Below are 24,068 nucleotides of genomic sequence, written 5' to 3'. Positions count from 1 at the left end.
TCAGTCTCATCTCAGTCCTAAATGGCCGACCCCTTATCCTGAGACTGTGATTCCTGGTTCTAAATTCCCCAACCAGGGGAAACATCCTCCCTGCATCTATGTGAGGACAATGCGGTTGATATGGTGCAATTTCCAAAAGGCGTTTGATAAAGTGCCACACAATAGGCTTGCCAGCAAAGTTGAAGCCCATGGAATAAAAGGCACAGTGGCAGCATGGGTACGGAATTGGCTCAGTGACGGAACAGAGAGTAGTGGTGAACGGTTGTTTTTCGGACTGGAGGAAGGTACACAGTGGTGTTCCCCAGGGGTCGGTACTGGGACCATCGCTTTTCATGATATAGATTAATGACTTGGATGTGGGTGTACAGGGCACAATTTCAAAATTTGCAGATGACACAAAACTTGGAAGTATAGTGAACAGTGATAGACTTCAAAAGGACAGGCTGGTGGAATGGGCGGACACATGGCAGATGAAATTTAACGCAGAAAAGTATGAAGTGATATATTTTAGTAGAAAGGAAATATAAACTACAATCCAAAAGAGGGTGCATGAACAGAGAGACCTATGTGCACAAATCGTTGAAGGTGGCAGGGCAGGTTGAGAAAGCTGTTAAAACAGCTTACGAGATCCTGGGCTTCATGAAGGGTGGAAATTATGATGAACCTGGAGCAGTGTGTCCAATTCTGGGCACCGCACTTGAGGAAGGATGTGGATAGACTGGAGAAGCTAGGGTTGTTCTCCTTGGAGCAGAGAAGGTTGAGAGGAGATTTGATCGAGGTGTTCAAAATCATGAGGGGTCTGGACAGAGTAGATAGAGAGAAACTGTTCCCATTGGTTGAAGGGTCGCGAACCAGAGGGCACAGATTTAAGGTGATTGGCAAAAGAACCAAAGGCGATGTAAGAAAAACGTTTTTACGCAGCGAGTGGTTATGATCTGGGATGCACGGCCTGAGAGGGTGGTGGAGGCAGACTCAATCACTGCTTTCAAAAGGGAGTTGGACAAGTACCTGAGAGAAAATGTTTTTGCAGGGCTGCGGGGAAAGGGTGGAGGGGGAGTGGGACTGGCTGAGGTGCTCTTGCAGAGAGCCGGCATGGGCTCGAAGGGCCGAATGGCCTCCTTCTGTGCTGTAATAATTCTATGATTTTGTGAGTATCTTTGGTTAACAGAAATCTATCAATCTCAGATTTAAAATTAACAATTGATCTCGCACCAATTGCCGTTTGTGGAAGAGAGTTCCAAACATTTTACCACCCTCTGTGTGTAGAAGTGTTTCCTAATTTCACTCCTGAAAGGGCTGGCTCTAATTATCAGGCTATGCTCCCTGGTCCTCGAACCCCCAACCAGCGAAAATAGTTTCTCTCTATCTACCCTATCAGTTCCTCTTAATATCTTGAAAACTTCGATCAAATCACCCCTTAACCTTCTAAATTTTAGGGAATACATCCCTAGTTTGTGTAATCTCTCCTTGTTGTTATTTAACTTGGAGTCCAGATACATTCTGTAAACTCCTCCAGCGCTTACACCCCTCCCTATCTCTGTAACCTCCTCCAACCCCTACACCCCTCACTATCTCTGTAACCTTCTCTAGCCCCTACACCCCTCCCTATCTCTGTAACCCTACACCCCTCCCTATCTCTGTAACCTTCTCCCCTCCCTATCTCTGTAACCTTCTCAACTCCCTATCTCTGTAACCCTACACCCCTCCCTATCTCTGTAACCTTCTCCAGCTCCTACATCCCTCCCTATCTCTGTAACCTCCTCCAACCCCTACACCCCTCCCTATCTCTGTAACCTCCTCCAACCCCTACATCCCTCCCTATCTCTGTAACCTCCTCCAGCCCCTCCCTATTTCTGTAACATCCTCCAACCCCTACACCCCTCCCTATCTGTAACCTCCTCCGGCCCCTACACCCCTCCCTATCTCTGTAACCTCCTCCAACCCCTACACCCCTCCCTATCTGTAACCTCCTCCGGCATCCTACACCCCTCCCTATCTCTGTAACCCCACACCATTCCCTATCTCTGTAACCCCCCTCCAGCTCCTACACCCCTCTCTATCTCTGTAACTTCCTCCAGCCCCTACACCCCTCCCTATCTCTGTAAACTCCTCCAGCGCCTATACCCCTCCCTATCTCTGTAACCTTCTCCAGCCCCTACACCCCTCCCTATCTCTGTAACCTCCCCCAACCCCTACACTCCTCCCTATCTCTGTAACCTTCGCCAGCCCCTACACCCCTCCCTATCTCTGTAACCCCACACCCCTCCCTATCTCTGTAACCTCCTCCAATCCTTACACCCATCCCTATTCCCTGTAACCTTCTGCAGCCCCTACAACCCTCCCTATCTCTATTACTTCCTCCAACCCCTACACCCCTCCCTATCTCTGTAACCTCCCCCAACCCCTACACCCCTCCCTATCTCTGTAACCTCCTCCATCCCCTACACCCCTCCCTATCTCTGTAACCTTCTCCAGCCCCTACACCCCTTCCTATCTCTGTAACCCCACATCTCTCCCTATCTCTGTAACCTCCTCCAACCTCTACACCCCTTTCTATCTCTGTAACCTTCTCAAAACCCAACACCCCTCCAGCCCCTACAACCCTCCCTATCTCTGTAACTCCCCTCCAGCCCCTACAACCCCCCCCCTTTCTCTGTAACATCCTCCAGCCTCAACATCCCTCCCTATTTCTGTAACCCCACACCCCTCCCTATCTCTGTAAACAATTCCAGCCCTACACTCCTCCCTATCTCTGGAACCTCCTCCAGCCCCTATACCCCTCCCTATCTCTGTAATTTCCTCCAGCGCCTACACCCCTCGCTATCTTTGTAACTTCCTCCAGCCCTACACCCCAGCTATCTCTGTAACCCCTCCAGCTCCTACACCCATCCCTATCTCTGTAACCCCCTCCAGCCCCTACACCCCTCCCTATCCCTGTAACAACCTCCAGCCAAATTCTGGTAAATCTATGTTGTATTCCCCCTCCAAGCCCAATATATCCTTCCGAAGATATGGTGCCCAGAACTGCTCACAGTGCTCCAGGTTTAATCTAACCAGAGCTTTGTACAGCTGCAGCATAACTTCTACCCCCTTGTAGTCTAGTCCTCTAGATTAAAGGCCAGCATTCCATTTGCTTTTTTGATTATTTTCTGCACCTGTCCATGATATTTTAATCTATGTACCTGGACCCACAAGTCTCTTTGGACCTCCACCGCTTCTAGCTTTTCACAATTTAGAAAGTACTATCCTGTTTATCCTGTTAGGTCCAAAGTGGATGGCTTCACATTTGCTTACATTGAAATCCATTTGTCACAGTTTTCCCATTTACTTAATCTATTAATATCTCTTTCTAATTTTATGCCTTCATATACACTGCTTACAGTGCCGCCTATCTTTGTGTCATCGGTAAACTTGGATAGGTGGCTTTCTATCCCAACATCTGTGTCGTTAATAAATACAATGAATAGTTGTGGCCCCAACACAGATCCTTGGGGCCACCACTAGTCACATGCTGCCAATTAGAGAACCTGCCCATTATCCCCACTCTCTGTCTCCCGCCGTTCAGCCATTTTCTTAACTCAGTGAATAATTTGCCCTCAATTTCATGAGCTTCAACTTTAGTTAACAGTCCCTTATGGGACTTTACCAAATGCCTTCTGGAAGCCCATATAAATAACACTCATAGACATTCCCCTGTCCACTACTTTAGTCACCTCTTCAAAAAGTTCAATCAGGTTTATCAGGCATGACCTAGCTTTCACAAATTCGTGCTGACACTCTGATCAACTAAAATATTTCAAGGTGTTCAGTCACCCTATCCTTAATTGTAGACTCTAGTAATATCCTGACAGCAGATGTTAGGCTAACCGGTCTATAATTCCATGGTTTCCCTCTCACCATTCTTAAATAGCGGAGTGACATGCGCAAATTTCCAATCTAAAGGAACGGTTCCTGAATCGAGAGAACTTTGGAAGATTATATTTAGGGTATCAGCAATGTGCTTACCTACTTCCTTTAAACCATCTGGACCTGGGGATCTGTCTCTCTTTAGTGCCATTATTTTCTTCATTACTGTTATTTTGCTTATGTTGATTTTGGCGAGTCCCTGTCCCTGATTCAATATTAGTTTCCTTGGGGTGTCAGGCATGCTATCCTCTTCTTCCATTGTAAATACTGACACAAAGTAATTTACAATATCACCATTATCAGTTTTCAAGAGGACCACTTTTGCACCTTTTCCTAATATAGTGGTAAACAAATGTTGTTGATTTTGATATCCCTTGCAAGTTTCCGTTCATACTCCCTGTTTATAGATCTTACTGTCTGTATTGTGAACCTTTGCTGTCCTTTGTATCATTCCCATTCACCAGGATCTGGGCTCTTTTTCTTTTAGCTTTATGCTGTCCCTTAATCTTTCGTCGTCCATGGCTGATTTTTTTGGCAAGTAGAGCTCTTGCCTCTCAGGGGTATAAACCGGTTCTGTATCACCTTAAGTTCTTTTTTGAACATCTCCCACTGATCTTCTGTTGTTTTACCCATTAACAGATTAAAGGACTAATGCCCTTTAGGGAAGGAAATCTGCTGCCCTTACCCGGTCTGGCCGATATGTAACTTCAGACCCACAGCAATATGGTTGACTCTTAACCGCCCTCTGAAATGGCCCAGCGAGACACTCCGTTGTACCAAAACCACTACAAAAAACAATAAATAATAAAAAAACCGGTCGGACCACCCGGCATCGACCTCGGCACCGGCTTCGGACACGACAACGGCACACCCAGCCCAGCCGACCCGGCAAAGTCCTCCTCAACAACATCTGGGGACGTGCCAAAATTGGGAGAGCTGTCCCACAGACTAGTCAAACAACATAGTCATACTCACAGAAACATACCTTTCAGCCAATGTCCCAGACTTTTCCATCACCATCCCTGGATATGTCCTGTCCCACCGACAGGATAGTCCCACCAGTGGTGGTGGCACAGTGGTATACAGTCTAGAGGGAGTGGCCCTGGGAGTCCTCAACATTGACTCTGGACCCCATGAAGTCTCATGGCTTCGGGTCAAGCATGGGCAAGGAAACCTCCTGCTGATTACCACCTACTGCCCTCCCTCAGCTGATGAATCAATACTCCTCCATGTTGAACACCACTTGGAAGAAGCACTGAGGGTAGCAAGGACATAGAATGTTCTCTGGGTGGGAACTTCAATGTCCATCACCAAGAGTGGCTCGGTAGCACCACTACTGAACGAGCTGGCCAAGTCCTGAAGGATATAGCTGACCCACTGGGCCTGCAGCAGGTGGTGAGAACTAACACGAGGGAAAAACCTACTTGACCTCGTCCTCACCAATCTACCTGTCGCAGATGCATCTGTCCATAACAGCATTGGGAGCAGCGACCAGCGCACAGTCCTTATGAAGACGAAGTCCCATCTTCACACTGAAGATACCCTGCATCATGTTGTGGTACTACCACCGTGCTAAATGGAATAGATTCAGAACAGATCCAGCAGCTCAGAACTGCATTCATGGGTCACTGTGTGCCAACAATAGCAGCAGAATTGTATTCCACCACAATCTGTAACCTCATGGGACGGCATATCCCTCACTCTACCATTACTATCAAACCAGGGGACCAACCCTGGTTCAATGAGGAATGTAGAAGAGCATGCCAGGAGCATGGACAAAAGAGGTGAGGCGAGAGTGACTGCCCTTGACATCAAGGCAGCATTTGACTGAGTGTGGCATCAAGGAGTCCTAATAAGATTTTAAGTCAATGTGAATCAGGGGGAAAATGTCCCACTGGTCGAGTCATTCCTAGCACAAAGGAAGATGGTTGTGGTTGTTTGAGGTCAATCATCTCAGCCCCAGGACATCGCTGCAGGAGTTCCTCAGGGCAGTGTCCTAGGTCCAACCATCTTCATGAATGATCTTTCCTCCATCATAAGTGAGATATTTGCTGATGGCTGCACAGTGTTCAGTTCCATTCACAACTCCTCAGATAATGGAGCAGTCCATGTCCACATGCAGCAAGACCTGGACAACATTCAGGCTTGTGCTGATAAATGTCAAGTAACATTCGCACCACATAAGTGTCAGGCAATGACCATCTCCAACAAGCGAGAGTCTAACCACTGCCCCTTGACATTCAACAGCATTACCATCGCCGAATCCCCCACCATCAACATCCTGGGGTCACCATTGACCAGAAACTAAAGGTACCACACATAGATTGTTAAAAGATGATTAAGGGGAATGGAATTGGGGGAATATAGCAAACTGGATTAAAAAATTATTGCAAAGGAGAAAGCAGGGAGTAGGAGTTCAGGGCAGAGTTTGAGTGGTTGGAAGTTGGTTACGGTGTCCCACAGGACTCATTTCTGTTTACTGTGATGACATTTTCAGATGATACCAAACCAAAATATATGAAACAGTATAGTTGATTCTTTAAAAGACCAAAGGACAGTGCAAAGGGATATTCAATGTCAGTTGGTGTGAGGTGATGTATTTTGGTTAAAAGAAATAACGGCAGTAATTATACTGTTGCTGGAAGTAGGCTTGGGGCTGTGGGGAGCAGAGGGACTTGTGGGAACGTTAAAGACAGTACCATGGGTTGATCAAGCTGTAAAAAAAAAGCTAATGGAATTCTTGGTTTTGAGAGGTTTAGAATATAAAAGCGAAGAGGTAATGATGAGCTGATATAAAACCTTAAGACCTGAGTTAGAGACTGTGCAATATTGGGCTCCACAATGTGGGAAAGATATCGAGGCTTTAGAGAGGGTACAGTACAGATTCATGAGGGTGCTACCTGGTAAGAGAAAATGAGAAGAAAAAATTGATAGATTGGGTAGTTTTTCATTAGAAAAGAACAGATTATGGGCCGATATGATAGAAGTGTTTAAAATTAAGAAAGGATGGGACAGGGTAGATAGAAGCAGATTGTTTCCAGTAGTTGAGGTTCTAGAATGAGGGATCATCGATACAAGATTCAATGTGAGAGATTTAGAGCCGAGGGTGGGAGAGAATTGTGGAATTCATTACACCAGTGACTACACTTCAAAGATACTCCATTGTCTGTAAAGCGCTTTGGACGTCCTGAGGTTGTGAAAGGTCAACTTATTAAATGTAATTTATTTCTTTTGTTCTTTATTTCTCTCTTTCTTAAACTATGCTAACTTTCAAAATTAGATTGGGTTGGTGGATGAAGGAAAAGGCATTGCAGGAGCACGGGATCAGGGTGGGTAAATTTGATTCGAACTATTTTCTCGGGTGGAGATAAATACCGACATGGACTGGGTAGCCGAATGGCCTGTTTCCTTGCTGTAACTTCTATGTATTTCCATGTAAGTTGCAGCGTGAATTTCTGCCCTGCTGCAGTGTGGGCTTGCATAGTAAGTAGTGACAGACCTTAGGGTGATCTGAATGCTTCCTATGGGGCAGCAATCAATGTGTAATGCAATGTGAGGAAACACTTTGCTGTACGCTTACTTTGCCCATCGAGTTCTGGCAGTTGCTTTCAAGTCAAGAGTTTTCTCAATTGTTCTCAGGTTCCCTGGGTTATTGTGCCATCTCCCCCCCCACCCCCCCAGGCATTCTACAGAGCAGTCCTGTCAGGAGGATATCTCGTGGTGCCAAACAAGATAGCTCTCCTTCCCCCTAGCTTCTGGTGCATCAGCCAAGCTGCATCCATGCATCATGATCCATCTCCTGCCATGGTGCTGTACCAGTAGATCACGACTCAAGCCATTTGACTGCTGTCCATTTTTGCCAGTCAAAATTATCCTTTCCTTTAAATAGGTGCCTCAGCCCTTTAAGTAGCTGCAGCAGAGGCAGTATTCCTACCTCCACCTTCAATGTCCGAGCTTCCACTGATTGGCAGGTTAAATACCAAAATCGTACCATGGATTCGGTAATGATGCCCATATCATAAGAAAAAAAGACTTGCATTTAAATAGTGACTTTCACGACCACCAGACGTCTCAAAGCACTTTACAGCCAATACTTCTGGAGTGTAGACGTTGTAATTTGGGAAACTCTAATCTGGAAGAAGGAGAGCATACCAGGAGATCTCAGAGATGCCGTAATTGTGATCATCTTCAAAAAAGGGGACAAGTCCGACTGCGACAACTACAGAGGAATCTCCCTGCTGTCGGCCACAGGGAAAGTCATCGCAAGAATCCCCCTCAATCGTCTTCTCCCCGTGGCTGAAGAGTCACAATGCGGATTCCCTCCACTAAGGGGTACAATGGACATGATCTTCACTGCGTGTCAACTACAAGAGAAATGCAGGGAACAGCATCAACCCTTGTACATGGCCGCCTTCAACCTCACAAAGGCCTTTAACACTGTCAACCGTGAGGGACTATGGAGCGTCCTCCTCCGTTTCGGCTGCCCCCAAAAGTTTGTCACCATCCTTCGCCTGCTCCACGACGACATGCAGGCCGTGATACTGACCAACTGATCCATCACACACCCAATCCACTACTGGACCGGGGTCAAGCAGGGCTGTGTCATCGCACCAACGCTCTTCTCGATCTTCCTTGCTGCAATGCTCCACCTCACCCTTCGCAAGCTCCCCGCTGGAGTGGAACTAAACTACAGAACCAGTGGGAACCTGTTCAACCTTCGCCGTCTCCAGGCTAGATCCAAGGTCGTCCCATTATCTGTCACCGAACTACAGTACATGGACATCGCTTGTGTCTGTGCACATTCAGATGCCGAACTCCAAGCTATCATCAACACCTTCACCGAGGCGTACGAAAGCATGGGCCTTGCACTAAACATCCGTAAGACAAACATCCTCCACCAATGTGACCCCGCCAATCAGCACTGCCCCCCGGTCATCAAAATCCACGGCACTGCCTTGGACAACTTGGACCATTTTCCATACCTCGGGAGCCGACTATCAGCAAGGGCAGACATTGATGACGAGGTCCAGCACCGCCTCCAGTCTGTCAGCGCCGCCTTAGGTCGCCTGAGTAAGAGAGTGTTTGAAGACCAGGACCTCAAATCTGGCACCAAGCTTATGGTTTACAGGGCAGTAGTGATACCCGCCCTCCTATATGGCTCAGAGACGTAGACCATATACAGCAGACATCTCAAAGCACTGGAGAAGTACCACCAACGCTGCCTCCGCAAGATTCTTCAAATCTACAGGGAGGATAGACGCACCGATGTCAGTGTTCTCACTCAAGCCAACATCCCCAGCATCGAAGCATTGACCACACTCGACCAGCTCCGTTGGGCGGGCCACATTGTTCGCATGCCCGACACAAGACTCCCAAAGCAAGCACTCTACTCGGAACTCCTACATGGCAAGTGAGCCGCAGATGGGCAGAGGAAACGTTTCAAGGACACCCTCAAAGCCTCCTTGATAAAGTGTAACATCCCCACCAGCACTTGGGAGTCCCTGGCCAAAGACCACCCAAAATGGAGGAAGAGTATCTGGGAGGGCAATGAGCACCTCGAGTCTTGTTAGCGAGAGCATGCAGAAACCAAACGCTGACAGTGGAAGGAGCGTGCGGCAAACCAGGCTCTCCACCCACCCTTTCCTTCATCAACTCTGTCCTACCTGTGTCAGAGACTGTAATTCCCACGTTGGACTGTACAGTCACCTGAGAACTCACTTTTAGAGTGGAAGCAAGTCTTCCTCGTCTCCAAGGAACTGCCTATGATGGGAAACGCAGCAGCCAACCTGCGCACAGCAAGGTATCACAAACAGCAATGTGATAATGACCAGATAAACTGTTTTTGTTATGTTGATTGAGGGATAAATATTGGCCAGAACACTGGGGATAACTCCCCTGCTTCTCTTCGAAACAGTGGCATAAGATCTTTTACGTCCACCTGAGAGAGCAGACAGGGCCTTGGTTTTATGTCTCATTTGAAAGACGGCACCTCCGACAGTGCGACACTCCCTCAGCACTGCACTGGAGTGTCAGCCTAGATTTATGTGCTCAGGTTTCTGGAGTGGGACTTGAAGCCACGACCTCCTGACTCAGAGGTGAGTGTGCGACCCACTGAGCCACAGCTGACACTGATAAGTTGGAGTAGGAAACGCTGTATGAAGGGCAGGGTACATTTCCAGCAGTACATTTCCAGCTGTTGCACTGTGCAAATTTGCCTCACTGTTGTTACATTGTTTTTTGTACCGTAAACTTCCTTAAAGCAGCGTCTCAGGCACTTAGCTAAATCAATCTTCTTTTAGTACCCGGTATACCAGTCTTCACTAATGTTTCTGGAGCTCTTTCTCATGTCCATTGCATTCTTCCTGTACTGCAAGCCTGTTTAATTCTGCTCCTCTTTCTCCATGAGTAGCCCCTTTTTGCAGAGCAAAGCTATGGAGGATCAGCCTGCCACACATGTGCTGTCGCGCTTGGCACCTGAAAGCTTGCTTCTGATGGTATGCTCCCTAAAGGTACTGGTGGTTGGATAAGCCTTAGTCTATCTGCGCTCTGCTTTTGTCTGTGAATGGTGCAAGGCATCATTAGTCAGCACTGAAGGATCAGCCTGTCTCTCACCACTCTATCTTGTACTCTACTTTTCCCTTCAAAGAAGGGTAACACGTGATTTATGTAGAATGACGACATCATGGGATGCTGAAGACCATGGGAATTGAAGCGTTATTCTGTTGGCTGGATGTTTAGAGCGTAGAACCCCTTTCTGTTCACGGTCCTATAGCAGAATGGGCAGTGGCCTAAAATGCCAACTAGCTGCAGTCAGTCACTCTTTGTACTTGTGGAAACCCAGCATTGCCATGGAATCGTGATATCTTCTCACATTGGTGCTGTTAGGCAGTGGGAATGGCCTCCTGAATAAAATATCAATCACCTCCTCGTAGTGTCTATCGATAGTGAATATAAAAACATAGAGACATAGAAATTTACAGCGCCGAAGGAGACCACTCCGGCTCATCGTGTCCGCGCCGGCCGACAAAGAGCCACAAGGCCCTTGGTCAGCAGCCCCAAAAGTTACATATATAACCTATGAACAATGACGGAAAGGCAAGAGCACCCAGCCCAACCATTCCGCCTCACACAACTGCAACACCTGTATTACTGAAACATTCTACACTCCACCCCAACTGAAGCCATGTGATCTCCTGGGAGAGGCAAAAAGCAGGTAAAAACCCAGGCCAATTTAGGAAGAAAAAAATCTGGGAAAATTCTTCTACGACCCATCCAGGCGATCAAAACTTGTCCAGGAGATCAGCCTGGCCGTATTCGATTCCCTGCAGTACTTACCATTGTACTTACTGGGTAACATTTCAGATATCCTCAGCACTACCCTAGAATTATAAAAACTAAGTGTCATGTTGAATTTGATGGCTATTGGCAATGTAGATGTTGGCTGCAGATCTTCATGTAAGAGAACAGATTATCTGGTCATTATCACATTGCTGTTTGTGGGAGTTTGCTTTGTGTAAATTTGCTGCCGTGTTTTCCAACATTACAACAGTGACTACACTTTAAAAGTACTTAATTGGCTGTAAAGCACTTTGGGATATCTTGGGTTCATGAAAGGTGCTATATAAGTGTGGGTAGGTGTGTGGCCTCAGTTTGCTATGTGGCCAGAACCAGGAACTTGCCAACTAGGAAACGATATCTGAGTCATCCCGTTCTGAGGCTGTGAGAGAGTCATTTCTGTATTTAAGGCCAAGTCGTTCTGGAGAATTTCTTAAATCCAAGTAACTGTAGATTTGCCAGTCCTGGCTTTGTCTTTATTCCTATTGTGTGGGGTCCTGCTATTCTTTCGATTAAGTGGGGAAAAAACAATTGATAAAGGAAATAATAAATAAAAGTTTTGATCTGCCCAATGTTGTCACATTCTTGATTAGTCTCTTGTGCCAGTTACAGGACTATCATCAGACCCACATACAAGGTGTCCTACAGGAATGTGACCGTTCTGGAATGGAGGTGCTGCCCAGGATTCATGGGAAACAGCTGTGAGGATGGTAAGTCTGTGAGAAATGGAGTTGATGGGGGTCTGGAACAGCACATGATCCTCAGAGCACTGCACGGCATGAGGTGGGACGGCAGTGGTCCCAGCATTCCGAGAGGTCATTCCCCAATCCCGTGCTGGGAGTGGGAAGCTTCACTTGACAGGACCCGGAGCGACAGTTTCTGCACTGAGAGCACAGGATTGTGGAATACCCAGATATCTGGGCACAGAAAGAGTGGATCCTTACTTAACTCTGGCATTGGTTTCACACTGGTATTACCGTCTCTAACTCTGGTATTGGTCTGGTATTACTGTCTCTCACTCTGGTATTGGTCTGGTATTACCGTCTCTCACTCTGGTATTGGTCTGGTATTACCGTCTCTCACTCTGGTATTGGTCTGGTATTACCGTCTCGAACTCTGGTATCGGACTGGTATTACCAACTCTCACTCTGGTATCGGTCTGGTATTGTAGTCTCTCACTCTGGTCTCGGTCTGGTATTACCGTCTCTAACTCTATCGGTCTGGTATTACCGTCTCTCACTTTGGTATAGGTCTGGTATTACCGTCTCTCACTCTGGTATCGGTCTGCTATTACCGTCTCTCACTCTGGTATCGGTCTGCTATTACCGTCTCTAACTCTATTGGTCTGGTATTACCGTCTCTCACTCTGGTATCGGTCTGGTATTGCAGTCTCGAACTCTGGTATTGCAGTCTCGAACTCTGGTATCGGTCTGGTATTACCGTCTCTCACTTTGGTATAGGTCTGGTATTACCGTCTCTCACTCTGGTATCGGTCTGCTATTACCGTCTCTAACTCTATTGGTCTGGTATTACCGTCTCTCACTCTGGTATCGGTCTGGTATTGCAGTCTCTAACTCTGGTATCGGTCTGGTATTATCGTCTCTCACTCTGGTATCGGTCTGGTGTTACCGTCTCTAACTCTGGTATCGGTCTGGTATTACCGTCTGTAACTCTGGTATCGGTCTGGTATTACCGTCTGTAACTCTGGTATCGGTCTGGTATTACCATCTCTCACTCTGGTATCGGTCTGGTATTACAATCTCTCACTCTGGTATCGATCTGGTATTACCGTCTCTAACTCTGTATCGGTCTGGTATTACCGTCTCTCACTCTGGTATCGGTGTGCTATTACCGTCTCCAACTTTGGTATCGGTCTGGTATTACAGTCTCTCACTCTGGTATCGGTCTGGTATTACCGTCTCTCACTCTGGTATCGGTCTGGTATTACCATCTCTCACTCTGGTATCGGTCTGGTGTTACCGTCTCTAACTCTGGTATCGGTTTGGTGTTACCGTCTGTAACTCTGGTATCGGTCTGGTATTACCGTCTCTCACTCTAGTATCGGTCTGGTATTACCGTCTCTCACTCTGGTATTACCATCTCTCACTCTGGTATCGATCTGGTATTACCGTCTCTCACTCTGGTGTCGGTCTGGTATTGCAATCTCTAAACCTGGTATCGGTCTGGTATTACCGTCTTTACTCTGGAATCGGTCTGGTATTACCGTCTCTAACTCTGTATCGGTCTGGTATTACCGTCTTTCACTCTGGTATCGGTCTGGTATTACCGTCTGTAACTCTGGTATCGGTCTGGTATTACCGTCTGTAACTCTGGTATTGGTCTGGTATTACCGTCTCTAACTCTAGTATCGGTCTGGTATTACCGTTTCTCACTCTGGTGTTACCATCTCTCACTCTGGTATCGGTCTGGTATTACCATCTCTCACTCTGGTATCGATCTGGTATTACCGTCTCTAACTCTGGTATCGGATTGGTACTACCGTCTCTCACTCTGGTATCGGTCTGGTATCGCAGTCTCTAACTCTGGTATCGATCTGGTATTACTGTCTTCACTATGGTATCGGTCTGGCATTACCATCTCTCACTCTGGTTTCGGTCTGGTATTGCAGTCTCTAACTCTGGTATCGGTCTGGTATTACCGTCTGTAACTCTGGTATCGGACTGGTATTACCGTCTCTCACTTTGGTATCGGTCTGGTATTACCGTCTCTCACTCTGGTATCGGTCTGGTATTGCAGTCTCTAACTCTGGTATCGGTCTGGTATTACCGTCTGTAACTCTGGTATCGGTCTGGTATTACCGTCTGTAACTCTGGTATCGGTCTGGTATTACCGTCTCTCACTCTGGTATTACCCTCTCTCACTCTGGTATCGGTCTGGTATTACCATCTCTCACTCTGGTATCGATCTGGTATTACCGTCTCTACCTCTGGTATCGGACTCGTACTACCGTCTCTCACTCTGGTATTGGTCTGGTATTACCGTCTCTCACTCTGGTATCGGTCTGGTATTGCAGTCTCGAACTCTGGTATTGCAGTCTCGAACTCTGGTATCGGTCTGGTATTACCGTCTTCACTATGGTATCGGTCTGGTATTACCGTCTCTCACTCTGGTATCGGTCTGGTATTGCAGTCTTTAACTCTGGTATCGGTCTGGTATTACGGTCTCTTACTCTGGTATCGGTCTGGTATTACCGTCTCTCACTCTGGTATCGGTCTGGTATTACCGTCTCTAACTCTGGTATCGGTCTGGTATTACCATCTCTCACTCTGGTATCGGTCTGGTATTACCGTCTCTAACTCTGGTATCGGACTGGTATTACTGTCTCTAACTCTGGTATCGGACTGGTATTACCGTCTCTCACTCTGGTATCAGTCTGGTATTACCGTCTCTAACTCTGGTATCGGTCTGGTATTACCGTCTCTCACTCTGGTATCGCTCTGGTATTACCATCTCTCACTCTGGTATCGGTCTGGTATTACCGTCTCTCACTCTAGTATCGGTCTGGTATTACCGTCTCTCACTCTGGTATCGGTCTGGTCTTACCATCTCTCACTCTGGTATCGATCTGGTATTACCGTCTCTAACTCTGGTATCGGACTGGTATTACCGTCTCTCACTCTGGTATCGGTCTGGTATTACCGTCTCTAACTCTGGTATCGGTCTGGTATTACTGTCTCTTACTCTGGTATCGGTCTGGTATTACCGTCTCTCACTCTGGTATCGGTCTGGTATTACCATCTCTCACTCTGGTATCGGTCTGGTATTACCGACTCTCACTCTGGTATCGGTCTGGTATTACCGTCTCTCACTCTGGTATCGGTCTGCTATTACCGTCTCTAACTCTATCGGTTTGGTATTACCGTATTTCACTCTGGTATCGGTCTGGTATTACCGTCTCTCACTCTGGTATTACCATCTCTCACTCTGGTATCGGTCTGGTATTACCATCTCTCACTCTGGTATCGATCTGGTATTACTGTCTCTAACTCTATCGGTCTGATATTACCGTCTCTCACTCTGGTATCGGTCTGGTATTACCGTCTATAATTCTGGTATCGGTCTGGTATTACCGTCTTCACTCTGGAATCGGTCTGGTATTATCGTCTCCAACTCTGTATCGGTCTGGTATTACCGTCTTTCACTCTGGTATCGGTCTGGTATTACCGTCTCTCACTCTGCTATCGGTTTGGTATTACCATCTTCACTCTGGTATCGATCTGGTATTACCGTCTCTCACTCTGGTATCGATCTGGTGTTACCGTCTCTCACTCTGGTATCGGTCTGGTATTACCGTCTCTTACTCTGGTATTACCATCTCTCACTGTGGTATCGCTCTGGTATTACCATCTCTCACTCTGGTATCGGTCTGGTATTGCAGTCTTTAACTCTGGTATTGGTCTGCATTACCGTCTCTAACTCTGTATCGGTCTGGTATTACCGTCTCTCACTCTGCTATCGGTCTGGTATTGCAGTCTCTGACTCTGGTATCGGACTGGTATTACCGTCTTCACTATGGTATCGGTCTGGTATTACCGTCTCTAACTCTGTATCGGTCTGGTATTACCGTCTTCACGATGGTATTGGTCTGGTATTATCGTCTCCAACTCTGTATCGGTCTGGTATTACCGTCTTTCACTCTGGTATCGGTCTGGTATTACAGTCTCTCACTCTGGTATCGGTCTGGTATTACCGTCTCTCACTCTGGTATCCGTCTGGTATTACCGTCTCTCACTCTGGTATCGGTCTGGTATTATCGTCTCTCACTCTGGTATCGGTCTGGTGTTACCGTCTCTAACTCTGCTATCGGTATGGTGTTACCGTCTGTTACTCTGGTATCGGTCTGGTATTACCGTCTTCACTCTGGTATTGGTCTGGTATTACCGTCTCTCACTCTGGTGTTACCATCTCTCACTCTGGTATCGGTCTGGTATTACCATCTCTCACACTGGTATCGATCTGGTATTACCGTCTCGAACACTGGTATCGGACTGGTATTACCGTCTTCACTATGGTATTGGTCTGGTATTACCGTCTCTAACTCTGCTATCGGTATGGTGTTACCGTCTGTTACTCTGGTATCGGTCTGGTATTACCGTCTTCACTCTGGTATTGGTCTGGTATTACCGTCTCTCACTCTGGTGTTACCATCTCTCACTCTGGTATCGGTCTGGTATTACCATCTCTCACACTGGTATCGATCTGGTATTACCGTCTCGAACACTGGTATCGGACTGGTATTACCGTCTCTCACTCTGGTATCGGTCTGGTATTACAGTCTCTAACTCTGTATCGGTCTGGTATTAACGTCTTCACTATGGTATTGGTCTGGTATTACCGTCTTCGCTATGGTATCGGTCTGGTATTACCGTCTCTAACTCTGGTTTCGCTCTGGTATTGCAGTCTCTAACTCTGGTATCGGTCTGGTATTACAATCTCTCACTCTGGTATCGGTCTGGTATTACCATCTCTCACTCTGGTATCGATCTGGTATTACCGTCTCTAACTCTGGTATCGGACTGGGATAACCATCTCTCACTCTGGTATCGGTCTGGTAATGCAGACTCTAACTCTGGTATCGGTCTGGTATTACAGTCTCTCACTCTGGTATCGGTCTGGTATTACCGTCTCTCACTCTGGTATCGGTCTGGTGTTACCGTCTCTCACTCTGGTATCGGTCTGGTATTACCGTCTCTTACTCTGGTATTACCATCTCTCACTGTGGTATCGCTCTGGTATTACCATCTCTCACTCTGGTATCGGTCTGGTATTGCAGTCTCTGACTCTGGTATCGGACTGGTATTACCGTCTCTCACTCTGGTATCGGTCTGGTGTTACCGTCTCTCACTCTGGTATCGGTCTGGTGTTACCATCTCTCACACTGGTATCGGACTGGTATTACCGTCTCTAACACTGGTTTCGCTCTGGTATTGCAGTCTCTAACTCTGGTATCGGACTGGTATTACCGTCTTCACGATCGTATCGGTCTGGTATTACTGTCTCTAACTCTGTATCGGTCTGGTATTACCGTCTTCACTATGGTATTGGTCTGGTATTACCGTCTTCACTATGGTATCGGTCTGGTATTACTGTCTCTAACTCTGGTTTCGCTCTGGTATTGCAGTCTCTAACTCTGGTATCGGTCTGGTATTACAATTTCTCACTCTGGTATCGGTCTGGTATTACCATCTCTCACTCTGGTATCGATCTGGTATTACCGTCTCTAACTCTGGTATCGGACTGGTATAACCGTCTCTCACTCTGGTATCGGTCTGGTATTGCAGTCTCTAACTCTGGTATCGGTCTGGTATTACAGTCTCTCACTCTGGTATCGGTCTGGTATTACCGTCTCTTACTATGTTATTGGTCTGGTATTAGCGTCTCTCACTCTGGTATCGGTCTGGTGTTACCGTCTCTCACTCTGGTATCGGTCTGGTGTTACCGTCTCTAACTCTGGTATCGGTCTGGTGTTACCGTCTGTAACTCTGGTATCGGTCTGGTATTACCGTCTGTAACTCTGGTATCGGTCTGGTATTACCGTCTCTCACTCTGGTATTGGTCTGGTATTACCGTCTTCACTCTGGAATCGGTCTGGTATTACCGTCTGTTACTCTGGTATCTGTCTGGTATTACCGTCTTCACTCTGGTATCGGTCTGGTATTACCGTCTCTCACTCTGGTGTTACCATCTCTCACTCTGGTATCGGTCTTATATTACCATCTCTCACACTGGTATCGATCTGGTATTACCGTCTCTAACACTGGTATCGGACTGGTATTACCGTCTTCACTATGGTATTGGTCTGGTATTACCGTCTTCACTATGGTATCGGTCTGGTATTACCGTCTCTAACTCTGGTTTCGCTCTGGTATTGCAGTCTCTAACTCTGGTATCGGTCTGGTATTACAATCTCTCACTCTGGTATCGGTCTGGTATTACCATCTCTCACTCTGGTATTGGTCTGGTATTACCATCTTCACTCTGGTATCGATCTGGTATTACCGTCTCTAAATCTGGTATCAGTCTGGCATTACCGTCTCTCACTGTGGTTTCGGTCTGGTATTGCCGTCTGTAACTCTGGTGTCTGTCTGGTATGACCGTCTGGAACTCTGGTATCGATCTGGTATGACCGTCTGTAACTCTGGTAACGGTCTGGTATTACCGTCTCTCACTTTGGTATCGGTCTGGTATTACCGTCTCTCACTCTGGTATCGGTCTGGTATTGCAGTCTCTAACTTTGGTATCGGTCTGGTATTACAGTCTCTCACTCTGGTATTGGTCTGGTATTACCGATTGTAACTCTGGTATCGGTCTGGTATTATCGTCTCTCACTCTGGTATCGGACTGGTATTACCGTCTCGAACACTGGTATCGGACTGGTATTACCGTCTCTCACTCTGGTATCGGTCTGGTATTGCAGTCTCTAACTCTGGTATCGGACTGGTATTACCGTCTTCACGATGGTATCGGTCTGGTATTACAGTCTCTAACTCTGTATCGGTCTGGTATTAACGTCTTCACTATGGTATTGGTCTGGTATTACCGTCTTCGCTATGGTATCGGTCTGGTATTACCGTCTCTAACTCTGGTTTCGCTCTGGTATTGCAGTCTCTAACTCTGGTATCGGTCTGGTATTACAATCTCTCACTCTGGTATCGGTCTGGTATTACCATCTCTCACTCTGGTATCGATCTGGTATTACCGTCTCTAACTCTGGTATCGGACTGGGATAACCATCTCTCACTCTGGTATCGGTCTGGTAATGCAGACTCTAACTCTGGTATCGGTCTGGTATTACAGTCTCTCACTCTGGTATCGGTCTGGTATTACCGTCTCTCACTCTGGTATCGGTCTGGTGTTACCGTCTCTCACTCTGGTATCGGTCTGGTATTACCGTCTCTTACTCTGGTATTACCATCTCTCACTGTGGTATCGCTCTGGTATTACCATCTCTCACTCTGGTATCGGTCTGGTATTGCAGTCTTTAACTCTGGTATTGGTCTGCATTACCGTCTCTAACTCTGTATCGGTCTGGGATTACCGTCTCTCACTCTGCTATCGGTCTGGTATTGCAGTCTCTAACTCTGGTATCGGACTGGTATTACCGTCTTCACTATGGTATCGGTCTGGTATTACCGTCTCTAACTCTGTATCGGTCTGGTATTACCGTCTTCACGATGGTATTGGTCTGGTATTATCGTCTCCAACTCTATCGGTCTGGTATTACCGTCTTTCACTCTGGTATCGGTCTGGTATTACAGTCTCTCACTCTGGTATCGGTCTGGTATTACCATCTCTCACTCTGGTATCCGTCTGGTATTACCGTCTCTCACTCTGGTATCGGTCTGGTATTATCGTCTCTCACTCTGGTATCGGTCTGGTGTTACCGTCTCTAACTCTGCTATCGGTATGGTGTTACCGTCTGTTACTCTGGTATCGGTCTGGTATTACCGTCTTCACTCTGGTATTGGTCTGGTATTACCGTCTCTCACTCTGGTGTTACCATCTCTCACTCTGGTATCGGTCTGGTATTACCATCTCTCACACTGGTATCGATCTGGTATTACCGTCTCGAACACTGGTATCGGACTGGTATTACCGTCTCTCACTCTGGTATCGGTCTGGTATTGCAGTCTCTAACTCTGGTATCGGACTGGTATTACCGTCTTCACTATGGTATTGGTCTGGTATTACCGTCTCTAACTCTGCTATCGGTATGGTGTTACCGTCTGTTACTCTGGTATCGGTCTGGTATTACCGTCTTCACTCTGGTATTGGTCTGGTATTACCGTCTCTCACTCTGGTGTTACCATCTCTCACTCTGGTATCGGTCTGGTATTACCATCTCTCACACTGGTATCGATCTGGTATTACCGTCTCGAACACTGGTATCGGACTGGTATTACCGTCTCTCACTCTGGTATCGGTCTGGTATTACAGTCTCTAACTCTGTATCGGTCTGGTATTAACGTCTTCACTATGGTATTGGTCTGGTATTACCGTCTTCGCTATGGTATCGGTCTGGTATTACCGTCTCTAACTCTGGTTTCGCTCTGGTATTGCAGTCTCTAACTCTGGTATCGGTCTGGTATTACAATCTCTCACTCTGGTATCGGTCTGGTATTACCATCTCTCACTCTGGTATCGATCTGGTATTACCGTCTCTAACTCTGGTATCGGACTGGGATAACCATCTCTCACTCTGGTATCGGTCTGGTAATGCAGACTCTAACTCTGGTATCGGTCTGGTATTACAGTCTCTCACTCTGGTATCGGTCTGGTATTACCGTCTCTCACTCTGGTATCGGTCTGGTGTTACCGTCTCTCACTCTGGTATCGGTCTGGTATTACCGTCTCTTACTCTGGTATTACCATCTCTCACTGTGGTATCGCTCTGGTATTACCATCTCTCACTCTGGTATCGGTCTGGTATTGCAGTCTTTAACTCTGGTATTGGTCTGCATTACCGTCTCTAACTCTGTATCGGTCTGGTATTACCGTCTCTCACTCTGCTATCGGTCTGGTATTGCAGTCTCTGACTCTGGTATCGGACTGGTATTACCGTCTTCACTATGGTATCGGTCTGGTATTACCGTCTCTAACTCTGTATCGGTCTGGTATTACCGTCTTCACGATGGTATTGGTCTGGTATTACCGTCTCCAACTCTGTATCGGTCTGGTATTACCGTCTTCACTCTGGTATTGGTCTGGTATTCCCATCTTCACTCTGGTATCGATCTGGTATTACTGTCTCTAACTCTGGTATCGGTCTGGCATTACCGTCTCTCACTCTGGTTTCGGTCTGGTATTGCCATCTGTAACTCTGGTATCGGTCTGGTATGACCGTCTGTAACTCTGGTATCGGTCTGGTATGACCGTCTGTAACTCTGGTAACGGTCTGGTATTACCGTCTCTCACTTTGGTATCGGTCTGGTATTACCGTCTCTCACCTCTGGTATCGGTGTGGTATTACCGTCTCTCACTCTGGTATCGGTCTGGTGTTACCGTCTCTCACTCTGGTATCGGTCTGGTGTTACCATCTCTCACACTGGTATCGGACTGGTATTACCGTCTCTAACACTGGTTTCGCTCTGGTATTGCAGTCTCTAACTCTGGTATCGGACTGGTATTACCGTCTTCACGATCGTATCGGTCTGGTATTACTGTCTCTAACTCTGTATCGGTCTGGTATTACCGTCTTCACTATGGTATTGGTCTGGTATTACCGTCTTCACTATGGTATCGGTCTGGTATTACTGTCTCTAACTCTGGTTTCGCTCTGGTATTGCAGTCTCTAACTCTGGTATCGGTCTGGTATTACAATTTCTCACTCTGGTATCGGTCTGGTATTACCATCTCTCACTCTGGTATCGATCTGGTATTACCGTCTCTAACTCTGGTATCGGACTGGTATAACCGTCTCTCACTCTGGTATCGGTCTGGTATTGCAGTCTCTAACTCTGGTATCGGTCTGGTATTACAGTCTCTCACTCTGGTATCGGTCTGGTATTACCGTCTCTTACTATGTTATTGGTCTGGTATTAGCGTCTCTCACTCTGGTATCGGTCTGGTGTTACCGTCTCTCACTCTGGTATCGGTCTGGTGTTACCGTCTCTAACTCTGGTATCGGTCTGGTGTTACCGTCTGTAACTCTGGTATCGGTCTGGTATTACCGTCTGTAACTCTGGTATCGGTCTGGTATTACCGTCTCTCACTCTGGTATTGGTCTGGTATTACCGTCTTCACTCTGGAATCGGTCTGGTATTACCGTCTGTTACTCTGGTATCTGTCTGGTATTACCGTCTTCACTCTGGTATCGGTCTGGTATTACCGTCTCTCACTCTGGTGTTACCATCTCTCACTCTGGTATCGGTCTTATATTACCATCTCTCACACTGGTATCGATCTGGTATTACCGTCTCTAACACTGGTATCGGACTGGTATTACCGTCTTCACTATGGTATTGGTCTGGTATTACCGTCTTCACTATGGTATCGGTCTGGTATTACCGTCTCTAACTCTGGTTTCGCTCTGGTATTGCAGTCTCTAACTCTGGTATCGGTCTGGTATTACAATCTCTCACTCTGGTATCGGTCTGGTATTACCATCTCTCACTCTGGTATTGGTCTGGTATTACCATCTTCACTCTGGTATCGATCTGGTATTACCGTCTCTAAATCTGGTATCAGTCTGGCATTACCGTCTGTAACTCTGGTAACGGTCTGGTATTGCCGTCTCTCACTTTGGTATCGGTCTGGTATTACCGTCTCTCACTCTGGTATCGGTCTGGTATTGCAGTCTCTAACTTTGGTATCGGTCTGGTATTACAGTCTCTCACTCTGGTATTGGTCTGGTATTACCGATTGTAACTCTGGTATCGGTCTGGTATTATCGTCTCTCACTCTGGTATCGGACTGGTATTACCGTCTCTAAATCTGATATCGGACTGGTATTACCGTCTCTCACTCTGGTATCGGTCTGGTATTGCAATCTCTAACTCTGGTATCGGTCTGGTATTACAGTCTCTAACTCTGGTATCGGTCTGTTATTACCGTCGGTAACTCTGGTATCGGTCTGGTATTACCGTCTGTAACTCTGGTATCGGTCTGGTATTACCGTCTCTCACTCTAGTATCGGTCTGGTATTACCATCTCTCACTCTGGTATTACCATCTCTCACTCTGGTATCGGTCTGGTATTGCAGTCTTTAACTCTGGTATCAGTCTGGTATTACAGTCTCTGAGTCTGGTATCGGTCTGGTATTATCGTCTCTCACTCTGGTATCGGTCTGGTATTACCATCTCTCACTCTGGTATCGGTCTGGTATTGCAGTCTTTAACTCTGCTATCGGTCTGGTATTACCGTCTCCAACTCTGTATCGGTCTGATATTACCGTCTTCACTATGGTATTGGTCTGGTATTACCATCTTCACTCTGGTATCGATCTGGTATTGCCGTCTGTAACTCTGGTATCGGTCTGGTATGACCGTCTGTAACTCTGGTATCGGTCTGGTATGACCATCTGTAACTCTGGTAACGGTCTGGTATTACCGTCTCTCACTTTGGTATCGGTCTGGTATTACCGTCTCTCACTCTGGTATCGGTCTGGTATTGCAGTCTCTAACTTTGGTATCGGTCTGGTATTACCGTCTCTCACTCTGGTATCGGTCTGCTATTACCGTCTCTAACTCTATCGGTCTGGTATTACCGTCTCTCACTCTGGTATCGGTCTGGTGTTACCGTCTGTAACTCTGGTATCGTTCTGGTATTACCGTCTGTAACTCTGTATCGGTCTGGTATTACCGTCTTCACTCTGGAATCGGTCTGGTATTATCGTCTTCACTCTGGAATCGGTCTGATATTATCGTCTCCAACTCTGTATCGGTCTGGTATTACCGTCTTTCACTCTGGTATCGGTCTGGTATTACAGTCTCTCACTCTGGTATCGGTCTGGTATTACCGTCTCTCACTCTGCTTTCGGTCTGGTATTACCATCTCTCACTCTGGTATCGGTCTGGTATTACCGTCTCTCACTCTGGTATCGGTCTGGTGTTACCGTCTCTAACTCTGCTATCGGTATGGTGTTACCGTCTGTCACTCTGGTATCGGTCTGGTATTACCGTCTCTCACTCTGGTGTTACCATCTCTCACTCTGGTATCGGTCTGGTATTACCATCTCTCACACTGGTATCGATCTGGTATTACCGTCTCTCACTCTGGTATCGGTCTGGTATTGCAGTCTCTAACTCTGGTATCGGACTGGTATTACCGTCTTCACGATGGTATCGGTCTGGTATTACAGTCTCTAA

At 46.9% G+C, this 24,068-nt stretch overlaps 1 protein-coding gene across 1 annotated transcript in view; it reads left to right on the top strand.

The window, feature by feature from the left end:
- Window positions 1–24,068, top strand: part of LOC139226180 (collagen alpha-1(XXVI) chain-like) — a 688,496-nt gene that overhangs the window by 5,361 nt on the left and 659,067 nt on the right. Inside the window, exon 3 of the mRNA XM_070856814.1 lies at window positions 11,848–11,951. Within this exon, the coding sequence (XP_070712915.1) occupies window positions 11,848–11,951 (104 nt within the window). The remainder of the gene's footprint in view (window positions 1–11,847; window positions 11,952–24,068) is intronic.

The sequence above is a fragment of the Pristiophorus japonicus genome, chromosome 16, assembly GCF_044704955.1.
Source record: "Pristiophorus japonicus isolate sPriJap1 chromosome 16, sPriJap1.hap1, whole genome shotgun sequence".
Classification (NCBI taxonomy): domain Eukaryota; kingdom Metazoa; phylum Chordata; class Chondrichthyes; family Pristiophoridae; genus Pristiophorus; species Pristiophorus japonicus.
The sequence above is the reverse complement of the archived record's forward strand: the minus strand, read 5'-3'. Positions and strand labels throughout refer to the sequence as shown.